The sequence below is a fragment of the Grampus griseus genome, assembly GCF_964374135.1.
Source record: "Grampus griseus genome assembly, chromosome: 1".
Taxonomy (NCBI): Eukaryota; Metazoa; Chordata; class Mammalia; order Artiodactyla; family Delphinidae; genus Grampus; species Grampus griseus.
Window position 1 is genome coordinate 146,517,424 of NC_139017.1, and position 14,560 is coordinate 146,531,983.

Genomic DNA, 14,560 nt, shown 5'->3' on the forward strand with positions numbered 1-14,560 from the left:
CTCTCCCAGAGTAGTAGTGATTGCCTTCCATGCCTGGTGTGTGTGTAGTTATCATTCTGTCGTCTCCCTTCGCCATCATGAGGATTTACTTTGCCTCTTTTCTTCAATTTCCTGGAATCCATATTTTCCTTTTTCTTGGTTTACTCCCTTGTTTTTCTGAAAAACATACTAGAGCTTCCTGACAAAATTTGTTTGGGAGCTAAATTTTTTGAGACCTTGCATGCCTGAAAAATCTCTTTATTCTACCCTCATACTTGATTGTTTGACAAGGTATAGAATTCTCAGTTGAAAAGCTGATCCTTAAGAATTTTGAAGGCATTGCTCCATTGTCTTTACCTTCCAGTGTTGTTAAGTCCTAAGCTTTTGTAATTACTAATCTTTTGAATCTGATCACCTTTTTCTCTGGAAATTTGTATCATCTTCTCTTTGTCCCAAGTGTTCTGAAATTTCATGATGATGTACTTTCATGTGAATCTGTTTTATCCATGTGAGCCCTCCACTCAGTGAAACCTTTCAACTTGGATATTCATGTCCTTCAGTTTAGGGGAACTTTAAAAAATCATTTTGTTGATGATTCTTATCTATTTTTTTCTGTTTTTTTTTTTTTCTGGAAACTTACTATTCTGATAATGGATCTCTTAGACTGGTATTCTAATTTTCTTATCTTTTCTCTCATATTTTCCATTTTTTTATCTTTTTGCTCAAATTCTGTGTATGGATGGAGCATGTTGACTATGAGCTTCACTGTAGGGGGTGATATGGTAATGTGGTTGGGCTCTTTCAGGGGAATCTCTTACATCTGTATCTTTAGGTTTTTTCTCTTTCTGCTGGCATTCTAGGAAATGAATGAGGGTCAGGGCAGGGAGGGGAAGTGGGTGTCTCAGAATCCTGTATATATTCTTTTTTAAATCCCCCCTTTGCTCTAAGGTCCATCCCCTCTCCCTACTGCCAGCTGTGATTATGCTTCTTCCCCAGTCCAGATATCCTCTATTTTATTCTCTTCAGCCATCTACCGCGGTGGGACCTGTGCAGTAGTTGGGTTGCACAGAGTAGAAAAGAGGGATCTTTCAAAGGGCCTTTTTATTTTAACCCCTCCCTTCCCAGCTTTCTACTCATATCAATTTCTGAGCCTTTTGGGGAGTCTGGTATAAACTGAGTTGGTTCTCAGTTTTCCTACGACTGACTTAGGAGTCATTGTTTTCGATGTTGTATTCTCTCCCATTTTTCCTGTTTTTGTGCATTTATGCCCATTTAAAATATCCTATTACTATTATTCCATTGATGTTTTGGGAAAGGGAAATATAGTTGTGCCTCTTCAATCTAACAACTTTACTTAAAACTTTCACAGTCTCTAAAGGAGAAGGGTGACAAGGGAGTTCTGTAGCTGACTGCAACGAGGAGGAGTAGGTGATTTTGTCTGTTGTCATGTGCTTCATGTCATGAACTGGGGTAATGGAGTGAGAGAAATGGCCCGGAAATGATAATGAGTAAGGAGTTTACTTACTCTATATCTGGGCCCTTTGGTTGGAGGACAGTATGAAGGACAGAGAAAATGTCCTAAACAATTCCTTCGGTTCTTTTATAATCAAGAGTGATAGACTGTTAGGACCTTAGAATTAGACATCTAATCTAATCTTTTACCCTCCACAAGAATCTGTTCCCATGGAGGTTATGCTAGGCTGTGTTTGAAAACCTCCAATGGGTATTTCTCATGAGCTTCTAGATATCAGAAAGTTTTTTGTAATGTTGAACTCATCACTGCTTCTTTTTTGTTTTGTTTTGTTGGCCACACCATGCGGCATGCGGGATCTTAGTTCCCTGACCAGGGATCAAACCCGTGCCTCCTGTAGTGGAATCACAGAGTCTTAACCACTGGACTGCCAGGAGCACTCATCAGTGCTCCTCTTAAATTTCTACTTTTTGATCATATTCTGTCCTTGAGCAATCAAAACACACGATCTTCCTCTTCCAATGGCAGCCTTTCAGTTATTGGGTCCCCAAGTTCTTCTCTTCTCCTGTTTAAGGATTGCTAGTTCCCATAATTTGCAGACCTGTCAGCATCCCTGTAACTTCCTCTGACCTCTCTGATTTGTCAGTGTCTCTTTCAGAATGTGATGTTCAGAAATGTGGTCTGAACAGTGCAAGTCACAGTGGTATTATTTACATTCTGTGATCTGGAAGTCATTATTATAAGAGATTTATTAATTTTTTATTGAAGTATAATTAATAGACTTACAATATCATATTAGTTTCAGGTTGTACAGCATAATGATTGGTATTTTTATGCATTACAAAATGATCACAGATTTATTAAAGGCAAAGTCTTATAATCATACAGTACTTTACAGTTTTCAAGTATCATACATATTATTTTGAAATACAACCTATCTTCTAGTTTTTCATTAAGTATGATTTAGTTTTCAATAGTAAGATGCCTGACCAAATTTAAATGTAACATGGGTATGTATAAAGAGGACATAGATTCGTTTAGCACCACTATTATTGTTAGGGTGTGTGTGTGTGTGTGTGTGTGTGTGTGTGTGTGTGTATTTTGGAAGGCAATGTGATGGCAAAGGGGCAGATCACATAGTGTTTCTGAGCCTATTTTTTTGTCTGTAAAATGAGTTTAACTGTATTGATATTTTAGAATTACGTGAATTTAGAATTAAATGAATAAAGTATATGTAAGAGCTTTGTAAATGGTAAAATGCTGTCCAATTTTAAGTTATTTGTCTTTGCCATCAACTTAGAGGTAGCATAGCCTTGGAGAACCAGTTGAACTGACAGTAGCAGGTAGAGTGTAACTGGTTTCTGAACTGGAATCTTTATGGATTGGAATTCTAAAAGTATGTGGTTAGTCAGGCTGTTGCTAAAAAGGTGTTCAGAGACACATCCTTTAATGAATTAACTTGGATTGTTGCATTCTCTTTAACCAGAATGGTTACCTGATTCTGGATTTTTGTGCCTAACTGACTTAACTGAGAATTGCCATACATGCCATACATGGATTATTCCTTTCGAATTAATTCAAGTTTATTTATTTATTTTAATTTATTTTTTAATTGAAATATAGCTGATATAAATAGTATATGTTACAGGTGTGCAATACAGTGATTCACAATTTTTAAAGGTTATACTCTATTTATAGTTATTATAAAATATTTACTATATTCCCCATGTCGTGCAGAAAGAATTCAAGTTTAATTAAATGTGCTGAGCCTCAAAATTATACTTAGGGACTTCCCTGGTGGCGCAGTGGTTAAGACTCCATGCTCCCAATGCAGGGGGCCTGGGTTCAATCCCTGGTCAGGGAGCTAGATCCCACATGCATGCCACAACTAAGGAGCCCGTCTGCCGCAACTGACAGGGCACAACCAAATAAATAAATAAAATATTTAGAAAAAATTATACTTAACATGATTTAATCTTTCCTCATGATTCCCAAAGTGGATTAGAAACTCAGGACTTTAGGGTCACCACCATCATTAATGCCACTGAACCCAGAGCCTAGCTGTAGATAAAGAATTAAGAATAGCTTGACCCTTGTAATCATACAGTTTTATGCCATGAAGGGCTTCAGAGTTGGTACAGCCCTCTCATCTTATAGATGAGGAAACTGAGGCCCAAAGAGGGAATGACTTATCAAAGTCACATGTGGAATTAATAGGAAAAATAAACATATCTAATCTTAGAAGTTACTTTTGGGGGGTGATAAAACCTTGATTTTAGTTTCTTTTTTTTTTAACTAGTTAATTGTCTGTTTCTCATATTGTTATAAACTCCCCTCTTTCATAGCCCTCTGCTGATCTTCTTCCGAGCTTTCTGGTTTCTAAGTAAACTACACACTATTTCTATGTCATATACTTCAGGATAAAATTAATATTCAAGGGCTTCCCTGGTGGCACAGTGGTTGAGAATCTGCCTGCCAGTGCAGGGGACACAGGTTCGAACCCTGGTCTGGGAAGATCCCACATGCCGCGGAGCAACTAGGCCCGTGAGCCACAACTACTGAGCCTGCACGTCTGGAGCCTGTGCCCCGCAACAAGAGAGGCCGTGATAGTGAGAGGCCCGCACACCACAATGAAGAGTGGCCCCTGCCTGCCGCAACTAGAGAAAGCCCTCGCACAGAAACGAAGACCCAACACAGCTAAAAATAAATAAATAAATAAAAATTAATATTCAAGTTACAGGCAGAAAATATGTAAGAGCATACTCTGTGGTCTGAAATGAGGCAATGATGCATTTATCTTGTGGAGTATTTGTGTCTGACATGAAGAAAAAGAATGAAATTATTTAATATAAATTCAGAATAATAAGTTATTTCAAAGCGAAGGTTTGATTTGAGAGAACAAAAACCTTTTGTTATTTCTCTATTAATGTCAGTGCATTTGGAGATTAAAATTAAATTACAGATATCTAAATCCTGGAAGGGAAGTGACCAGCATTTTTATGTAGAACTCATTTAACAGAAATTAACACATTCTCAGTTAGTTTTTAGTTTCACACAGGAAAGATGAGTAGAATTCTTCTATTTGTTCTATACTGAAGAGGAAAACTTAACGTAGGAAGGTGAATCAACTAAAAATGTTATGACTATAAGTATTGAACCTACATTTTAAAATTATGAATGTAGCATATCACCCTCTAGCCATGCTGTCCAGGACAGCAGCATCTGATTTCTTTCCTTTCAAATATCTCTGTCTTTTCTTCTTTGGAGGCAGCAGGTTCGTTCCCTGCCTCATTGCTTTAGGAAGCTGCCAAATTACCTCTGTGATCCCTGTCCTAACTCCGAACATTCACAATATCTACAAAGGGTACTCAGCTCTGTCAGAAAGTCTGATGTTTCTAAACATCTAAAATTGGATTTTTTTGGACTTCTCTGGTGGTGCAGTGGTTAAGAATCCACTTGCCAATGCAGGGGATACAGGTTTGATCCCTGGTCCGGGAAGATGCCACATGCTGTGGAGCAACTAAGCCCATGCACCACAACTACTGAGCCTGCGCTCTAGAGTCCGCGAGCCACAACTACTGAAGCCTGCACACCTAGAGCCCATGCTCCGAAACAAGAGAAGCCACTGCAATGATAAGCCCGCGCACCACAACGAAGAGTAGCCCCCGTTCACCACAACTAGAGAAAGCCCACTCGCAGCAACGAAGACGCAACGCAGCCAAAAGTTTAAAAAAAAAAAAAAAGGATTTTTTTTTGCTTGTTTAAACAAAAATGTATATTTGTTGAAATATAATTCACATATCATACAATTCACCCATTTGAATGTACAACACACTGGTTTTTAGTATATTCACAAATATGTGTAACCATCATCATACTCAATTTTAGAACATTTTCAACACCTCAAAAAGAAGCCCCAACCATTTTACTATTACTCTCCTCCCCACCCCCACCCCGCAGTCCCTGTTCACCTTAAACAACCACTAATCTACTTTCTGTCTCTGTAGATTTACCCGTTCTGGACATTTCATATGATGGAATCATCCAGTATGTGGACTTTCACGTCTGGCTTCTTTTCATTTAGCATGTTTTCAACGTTCATGCAAGTTACAACATCCACTTGTGGCCCTCCATATCTGTGGATTCTACATCCACAGATTCAACCAACCATGGATCAACTATATTCAGAAAAAAATTCTGGAAAATTCTAAAAGCAAAACTTGAATTTGCCAGAGTTCCTTGTATGATTTAGATACTGATTTCTTGTTGATTTTTTTTAATTGAAGTATAATTACTTTACAATGTTGTGTTAGTTTCTGCTGTACAATGAAATGAATCAGCTATATGTATACCTATATCCCCTTCCTCTTGGACCTCCCTCCCACCCCACCCCCGCTCCGTCCCACCTATCTAGGTTGTCACAGATCACCAAGCTGAGCTTCCTGTGCTTTATAGCATGTTCCACCTAGCTATCTATTTTACACGTGGTATTGTATATATGTCAGTCCTGATCTCCCAATTCATCACACCCTCCCCTTCCCCCGCTATGTCCACATGTCCGTTCTCTACATCTGTGTCTCTATTCCTGCCCTGCAAATAGGTTCATCTGTACCATTTTTCTAGATACCACATATATACGTTAATATATGATATTTGTTTTTCTCTTACTGGCTTACTTCCCTCTGTATGACAGACTCTAGGTCCATCCATGTCTCTACAAATGACCCAATTTTGTTCCTTTTTATGGCTGAGTAATATTCCATTGTATATATGTACCACATCTTCTTTATCCATTCATCTGTCATTGGACATTTAGGTTGTTTCCATGTCCTGGCTGTTGTAAATAGAGCTGCAGTGAACATTGTGGTACATGACTCTTTTTGAATTATGGTTTTCTCAGGGTATATGCCCAGTAGTGGGATTGCTGGGTCGTATGGTAGTTCTCTTTTTAGTTTTTTAGGAACTTCCATACTGTTCTCCACAGTGATGGTATCAATTTACATTCCCACCAACAGTGCAAGAGGGTTCCCTTTTCTCCACACCCTCTCCAGCATTTGTCGTTTGTAGATTTTCCGATGATGGCCATTCTGACCAGCGTGAGGTGATACCTCATTGTAGTTTTGATTTGCATTTCTCTAATAATTATTGATGTTGAGCCCCTTTTCACGTGCCTCTTGGCCATCTGTATGTCTTCTTTGGTGAAATGTCTATTTAGGTCTTCTGCCCATTTTTTAATTGGGTTGTTTTTTTTGTTTTTTTTTAAGAAGATATTGGGGGTAGGAGTTTATTAATTTATTTATTTACCTTTGCTGTGTTGGGTCTTAGTTTCTGTCCGAGGGCTTTCTCTATTTGTGGCAAGCGGGGGCCACTCTTCATCGCGGTGCACGGGCCTCTCACCATCGCGGCCTCTCTTGTTGCGGAGCACAGGCTCCAGACGCACAGGCTCAGTAGCTGTGGCTCACGGGCCCAGTTGCTCCGCAGCATGTGGGATCCTCCCAGACCAGGGCTCGAACCCGTGTCCCCTGCATTGGCAGGCAGATTCTCAACCACTGCGCCACCAGGGAAGCTCGTTTGTTTGTTTTTTTGACATTGAGCTCCATGAGCTGTTTGTATATTTTGGAGATTAATCCTTTGTCTGTAGCTTCGTTTTGCAAATATATTCTCCCATTCTGAGGGTTGTCTTTTCATCTTGTTTATGGCTTCTTTTGCTGTGCAAAAGCTTTTAAGTTTAATTAGTCCCATTTGTTTATTTTTGTTTTTATTTTGATTACTCTAGGAGGTGGGTCAAAAAGATCTTGCTGTGGTTTATGTCACAGAGTGTTTTTCCTATGTTTTCCTCTAAGAGGTTTATAGTGTCCGGTCTTACATTTAGGTCTTCAATCTTTGAGTCAACTTTAAACAAGGACAAGGAGGTGACAGGAAGTGTGCCAACATTTACTGATGCTTTTGTTTGCCCGTAGCAGGTTGAACTCTGGGGATACAAAGGTAAAAGAGCTCCTTATGAAGCTCGAAGTCTAGATGGGAAAAAAATTGTAATCCAGTTTAGTGATTTGAGGTCAGTAATGGATCAGAAAAGACTTCATCTCTAGATGAGATAATATATTGGCTCTTCCCTTTCTGATCATTGTGACAAGACCAGAATCTTGATTGATGAATGTGTGGTGGGGTGGAAAGAGAGACTAGGGAATGCATTCTTGGCAGTTTACTCTAGCAAATTAACATTAACTATGTGGAGGGAGGATTGTGAGAAAGAAGGCTGAATTAGGTAGGTGGAGTCATATTTTGAAGACGCTTAATGTCATGCTAAGCAATTTGAACTCAATCCTGTGGAGTAATGATCTCCAAAATGGAGTGTTCTCAAAGCCAGAGGGTGTGCAGGATGGAGTTCCAGAGGTAGATATTAGAACATCTATAAATAAATAAATAAATTAGAGTATCTAGTTCTTTTTAATTTTATCTCTTCTTTTAAATCTATTTTTATATATGTTATAGAAAGAGCATATTATATCATTTATAGTGATTTGTGTGTTTTGGGGTTTTTTTTTATTTTTTTATTTTTGGCTGCATTGGGTCGTCATTGCTGCGTGCGGGCTTTCTCTAGTTGCGGTGAGTGGGGGCTACTCTTTGTTGCGGTGCGTGGGCTTCTCATTGTGGTGGCTTCTCTTGTTGTGGAGCACAGGTTATAGGCGTGTGGGCTTCAGTAGTTGCAGCACACGGGCTCAGTAGTTGTGGTGCACGGGCTTAGTTGCTCCATGGCATGTGGAATCTTCCCGGACCAGGGCTCGAACCCGTGTCCCTGCATTGGCAGACGGATTCTTATCCACTGTGCCACCAGGGAAGTCCCGATTTGTGTGTTTTTAAATAAATATTTTAAGTGGGAATAAGTGGATAAGTGTTTATCTTTTTTTTATTTTTATTTTTTGGTTTGGAGAACACTATTTTAGGGTGTCTTTAAGCAGAAAAATTAAATAAGCAGTGGAAATTGGAGTATGGATTAGAATATGGGAAAACTGCTGTGAGAGAGACCAGTTAAGAGACTGGAAAAGGTCTTCCCTGGTGGCGCAGTGGTTAAGAATCCACCTGTCAATGCAGGGGACATGGGTTCGAGCCCTGGTCCGGGAAGATCCCACATGCTGCGGAGCAACTAAGCCCGTGCACCACAGCTACAGAGCCTGCGCTCTAGAGCCCGCAAGCCACAACTGCTGAAGCCCGCGTGCCTAGAGCCCATGCTCTGCAACAAGAGAAGCCACCACAATGAGAAGCCTGCGCACCTCAACAAAGAGTAGCCCCCGCTTGCCGCAACCAGAGAAGGCCCGCACGCAGCAACGAAGACCCAAAACAGCCAAAAATAAATAATTTTTTTAAGTTAAAAAAAAAAAGACTGGAAAAATATTTTGAGGCCTGAACTAAGACAGTGCAGTGGAAATAAAAGAGGAGGACTTGGGATCAGTGAGATGTGAGGAAGGGGTACTGGGTAGGAAAGAGAAGACTTCAGCCCTAGGCTATGGCCAGCTTTCTGTCTTCATATCCTAGATAGTGGTGACACTATAAGCTAAGGAGCAGAGGAAGGATATTTCGTTCTAAGCCTAAGGATTATCACATTTCTTATTTACATACTAAGTTGGTAATTCCTTCCTGCACCTGCTGGTCAAACCTTAGTAAAAACAAAGTGGCAGTTGGCTCTTCGCTGAACACTTTGGGGACTGCAGACTGGGAATCTTTTCTAAGTGTTTCAACCAGAATTGAGCATAGTGAGGTCTCCGTTGTAGTTAGCCATCAGTAATTATTAAAGCACCAAACTACTCTTGGGGATTGGATTGGGATTGGACCACATAGGTAATGTAAATTGTGACCATTCACAGTCACACCAAGTAGCTGAATTCATTAGTTCCGTATGGGCAGGGGTGGAGTGTAGGGTGGTGATTTGGATCATAGCCATTGTTTGTGGAAGTGCTGCGTGGGTAAAAGCATGGTAAAAAACTGCCCTGACAGTTTTTTTCCAGGAGAGTAAGTGTGTTTTTCTTTCTCCTCTCTGTAGGAAATTGTTTGCCAGATTGTGTTATTTATAACAATCTGTCATGGAACAGCTTCCAGGAAAAGAAAAGAGGCTAGTCCCCATAGCTCTCCCTACCTCCTACCCCAGCATTACCACCACACACACATACATCCGGTTTTGTTTTTTTCTTCTAGTTTTACTCAATGGTTTTGGCTTGATTGAAAATGTTCTTATAATGACAGATTTCTGGGCTTTGCCATGGCTTGGTAATTGGGTTTTCTAAACTTTATTTGTCTGCTTTAGCCAAGACTAATTGGCAGCAGTTTGAATTTTGAATTCCTGGGTATCTTGAATACTAAAGTGCTATCTTCTACTTTCCCTTGAAGACCTTGTATGTTTCCACTTGGTGGAAAATGCACACATTTGCTGTCCTTTAGAGCTGTGCTTTTTGCCCTTGACATTGCCCTGGTTCCTCTAGAGGAGCAGGCTTGGGATAAAGCTCACTGAGGACTGTTAGAATAGTGAATAGGGAGGTCTTTGGAGATGCCAGTTGGTCTCTGCAGAAGATGAGGCATACTGTGGTGTTAGAAAAGAACTGGTCGCCCAAAACACAAGGCAGCTGAGGGTTGGTGTGTCCCAGGAACTTTCAAGTTAAGATATACAGTTGCTTCACAGTCCAGACAGTCTATTTTTTTTCATGGTTTGTGGTCACACATGATCAGAAATACTTCTGGCTCTTAACAGTTTTTCCACTTTAGTAGAAGAACATTTGCATTTCTAGAATGGGCTTTTCATTTTTAGAATAAAAATTTAAAAATAGTCATTTAATTTTCTTCCTGTTACAACTTTTATTAAAATGTAAAGAAAAATAGATAGCATTATGAAGATGTAAGGATGATTTCATTTTCCTTTTAGACTTCAGTTTCGTCTTCCAGGATTTCTGGCTTTGGAAATGAAGTACAGTTTGTCAGCAGAGACTTTCCTTTGGAAGTGGAGTTGCAGAGAAGACGGGAATGTGTTTGGTCTCAGTGAGAGTGGTGCATTCTCTGGGAGCAGAGGCAGGAAGAGGGCCTGATGGAATAGCACCTCCATCTGTATCCCAGGCCCTGCCCTTTCAGACTGAAGCCTTTCTTTTCACGCTGAGAACAGATGGCAACCAGACACGGGGGAGGGCTCTGTTCCTTGTGCTCCTTGGGGATTTTGCATTCAGCTTAGCAAAAAGTCATCTAAAAGCAAAGAGGTGAATGAGGCTGCAGACTGTTCACAATTATGCAGGACTTGTTTGACCTTCACTATGCTGACAGATTTATTTTTTGCAGATATTGAATGACAACAGCATTTATTTTCCAAGACAACATTGTCACCACTTGAGAGGCATCTGCATTGGGGTTGTTTTCTTCACTGTGGAGTACACTTAATAATTAAATTTATTGTGGAACAGTCAGCTTGCAGAAATCAGTCATCTTATTAAAGAAACTTAGAAAAATAGAAAGGATTTTTTTTCTTCAACAAACTGTCATTTTCATTATAAAGAAATGAGGCAACTTCTGTACTGCTGTAAGTGACATGTCTTTAGTAAATGGTCCATACTTCCTCCTTTCTAAGCATTGTTAACAAGAAGTAGGATTCTGCAAGATATTTCTTCCTTAGCTTGCATGTATGTGGGCTGATCTGTTAATGTTTGACAGTTCCTGGATGGTGAGCTGCAGACTTAAGGAATTTTTTTTTCGTAAGAAGATGATGTTTATAGGAACTTTTTTTTTTTTTTTTAGCTCAGTTAAGATCCAGAAAGAATTAAGAGAGCCTTAAGTAGAAGAGTAGAAAAAAATCCAAATTTGAACTTCTTAAACTTAAGAGGCCTTCAAAAGGAATTGTTTAAGCTACAGACAATGAGTTAGATGTAGAAAAGGAAATGACAGTTCTGGTACAGATTCTGTATTCGGAATAAGAAATTGCAGGCAGTAAGATAAGGCATTCTGATGGTTGAGTCACTTCCTGAGCAAGTATGATTCTTTGCTTTCCTAGAATGTAAGTTGAGATTATCTATATTTTCCCCCAAAGCAGGAATCTTGATTTTAAATTAAAATCTTAGAAAAGTTGGAGCCACTTACAGAAATTTCCATGTAGATATTTACTTTATTCTTAAATCTGGAATAATTTACTCCAGTGTTTTTCAGACTTTTTAAAATAGCAGAACCTGTACTGTTATGAGGATTAAATGAGTGCTTTTATACATACCTGAGGTTGTATTATAATTGTTTATTAGCTAGACTGATTTTCCAAAGAAGGGCACATTATAATATATTCATGTGTTAGTTATTTCCTAGTATTGTAGAAAAGTGACTTTAAGTTTTTTTAAATTAATTTTTATGGTATTATAGTTGCATTACTATGTTGTGTTAGTTTCTACTGTACAGTAAAATGAATCAGCTATACATATACATATATCCCCTCCTTTTTGGATTTCCTTCCCATTTACGTCACCACATTGCATTAAGTAGAGTTCCCTGTGCTATACAGTATGTTCTCATTAGTTATCTATTTTATACATAGTATCAATAATGTGTATGTATCAATCCTAATCTTCCAATCAAAGTGACTGCTTTAAAATAAAGTATTTCATAACCATATTGAATCATCAAACTTTGCCAAAGTGCTTTTTGAACTGTAAAGGGATGTATAAATTTAAGATCATTAACTCCATCGTCACAGAAATAGACAATGTGGTAGTTTTCATACTCTGTTCCTTAGAGCCCAGGATTCCAGAGGTGCCTCAGGGACAGCAGCAGTAAGGCGTACACAAAGGGGAGGTAGGAATTCCAGACCCTCCCCCAACACAGCTCAATTAGAACGACCCCATTTATTTTACCTGTGCTACTGCTATAAAAAAGGTTTGAGGGCAAGTGTGCAGTTTGTGTTCTTTGAAGACGTTGTAAGTTTATCCTGTGATGATTTGTGTGATCCATTGTCCTTTGTGATATTGACTTTTCCCCTTCTCCATTTGACAGACAGATGTACTGGTCCTGAGCTGTGATCTGATAACAGATGTTGCCTTACATGAGGTAGTGGACCTGTTCAGAGCTCATGATGCATCGCTTGCTATGTTAATGAGAAAAGGTCAAGATGGCTTAGAACCAGTTCCAGGTCAAAAGGGGAAAAAAAGAGCAGGTAAGGAGACTAGAGTTTGATTTATTTGTTTGTTGGGTTCTTATAATTATTATTATCATTCATGCTTTCACTTAAGAAACATTTATTGAGAACTGACTCTACTATGCTAGAGGTTGATGACATAAAGTCAAATAAGACACAGTCCCTGATTTGAAGAGGCTTATAACTATTGATTAGATTCTGTACCATCCAAGAGACTTTTGTCTGCAGAGAGGAGCACTCAGAACTGTTTGCATTGTGTTTAAAACTCAAATAATTGAATACATATACTAAGAAACCAAAAAATCTAATTTAAAATCAATGTTTAAAAATAATTAAAATTTGATTACAAATTAAATTAGATATCTTTAAGCAATTAAAATTATTATTAAAAATTTAGTATGTTTGATTCTAGTAGTGGGTTATTTTTTTTTTTAATCTTCAGAGTTATAGTAATCTTACCAGACCAAAAAGAAAAGGAATAATACTCTAGTCCAGCCAGGGTTATAGAATTTGCGTTATTGACTTGTTATTGATTTTTAGTTAAGGCATAGTTCATGATTGCTTTTCCCAGATTATTTCAAACCTGAGTCACTGATTCTATGACTGGGCTACTTTTAATAACTGAACTTATGGGACTTCCCTGGTGGCACAGTGGTTAAGACTCTGCGCTCCCAATGCAGGGGGCCCGGGTTCGATCTCTGGTCAGGGAACTAGATTCCCACATGCATGCCACAACCAAGAGTTCGCATGCCACAACTAAAGAGCCCACGTGCCACAACTAAGGAGCCAGCGAGCAGTAACTGAGGACTCTACATGCTGCAACCAAGACCTGGTGCAACCAAATAGATAAATAGTAAAAAAAAAACCAAAACTGAACTTATGACCAAAAAGCTTTGTTAGATCATACTTTTTATATAGGTTTTAGTTTTTCCTGGAATGATGTGTTTTTTCCCTGGAGTTTTTCCCTGGAATGATGTGTTCTTTAGGTTTTTCTTTAGGTTTTTTTTCAGAATTATGTAACCCATTGTCCTGTCATTATATATTGACGCAGTCTGTTGCAATTATTAGAAGCTATGTATGGCTTATTAGTATCTGACTATTATTAATAGAGCCACCTAGAATGTTCATTCCTAGGATTTGAGTAATGTAGTTTGTACTTTCAGCTCTCTTCTTCAGGGCATTTGGTTAACTTGTAATTTTGGATTATAGCATTGAAACTTCTTTCTAGTTGCTTTTTGTGTTAAAGCAATCACTGGTGCAGATCAATTGTTGAATCCTCTTTCTACCTTGTTATTATGTATGCTTCTCATGTGGATTAGTCCTTCTGTTCTTGACATAGTTGCTACTTCTGTGAGGTCTGGTTTGCTTACTCACAATTCCCTGTATTCAGCCTTTTCTACCTATACAAATAAAAACAACTGTGTATCCATACTTTATAAACGTATGTATATTTTACAAATATTAATGTGTTCTTTTTTTCACACTCCTCTACTTACAACAATTTAAAAAAATCAAATACCCTACTATAGTTACTCTTCTTGGTATTATAACTTTTTATTACATTACATATTAGCCTTTATCTCTTAAGTATCATTATAAATGTGTAGCTTTTCACAATTTTATTTTAAATTAACTGTAACTATTATCTATCTATTCATTTTTAAATGTTTTGATGCTTAGCACAGGGAGATCAGCTCGGTGCTTTGTGACTGCCTGGAGGGGTGGGATAGGGAGAGTGGGAGGGAGGAAGACGCAAGAGGGAAGAGATATGGGAACATATGTATATGTATAACTGATTCACTTTGTTATAAAGCAGAAACTAACATACCATTGTAAAGCAATTATACTCCAATTAAATAAATAAATAAATAAATAATGGTATACCCATTCAATGAGAAAAAAAAAATGTTTTGATGCTTAAGTTGTCACAGCGTGGTTAGTGGTAGTCCCTTTATGTTGGCTCT

At 38.5% G+C, this 14,560-nt stretch overlaps 1 protein-coding gene across 2 annotated transcripts in view; it reads left to right on the plus strand.

The window, feature by feature from the left end:
* EIF2B3 (eukaryotic translation initiation factor 2B subunit gamma) overlaps window positions 1-14,560 on the plus strand; it is a 164,110-nt gene that overhangs the window by 43,647 nt on the left and 105,903 nt on the right. For both annotated transcript variants that reach the window (XM_082673726.1, XM_082673727.1), the window contains one exon: window positions 12,455-12,614. In XM_082673726.1, the coding sequence (XP_082529852.1) occupies window positions 12,455-12,614 (160 nt within the window). The remainder of the gene's footprint in view (window positions 1-12,454; window positions 12,615-14,560) is intronic.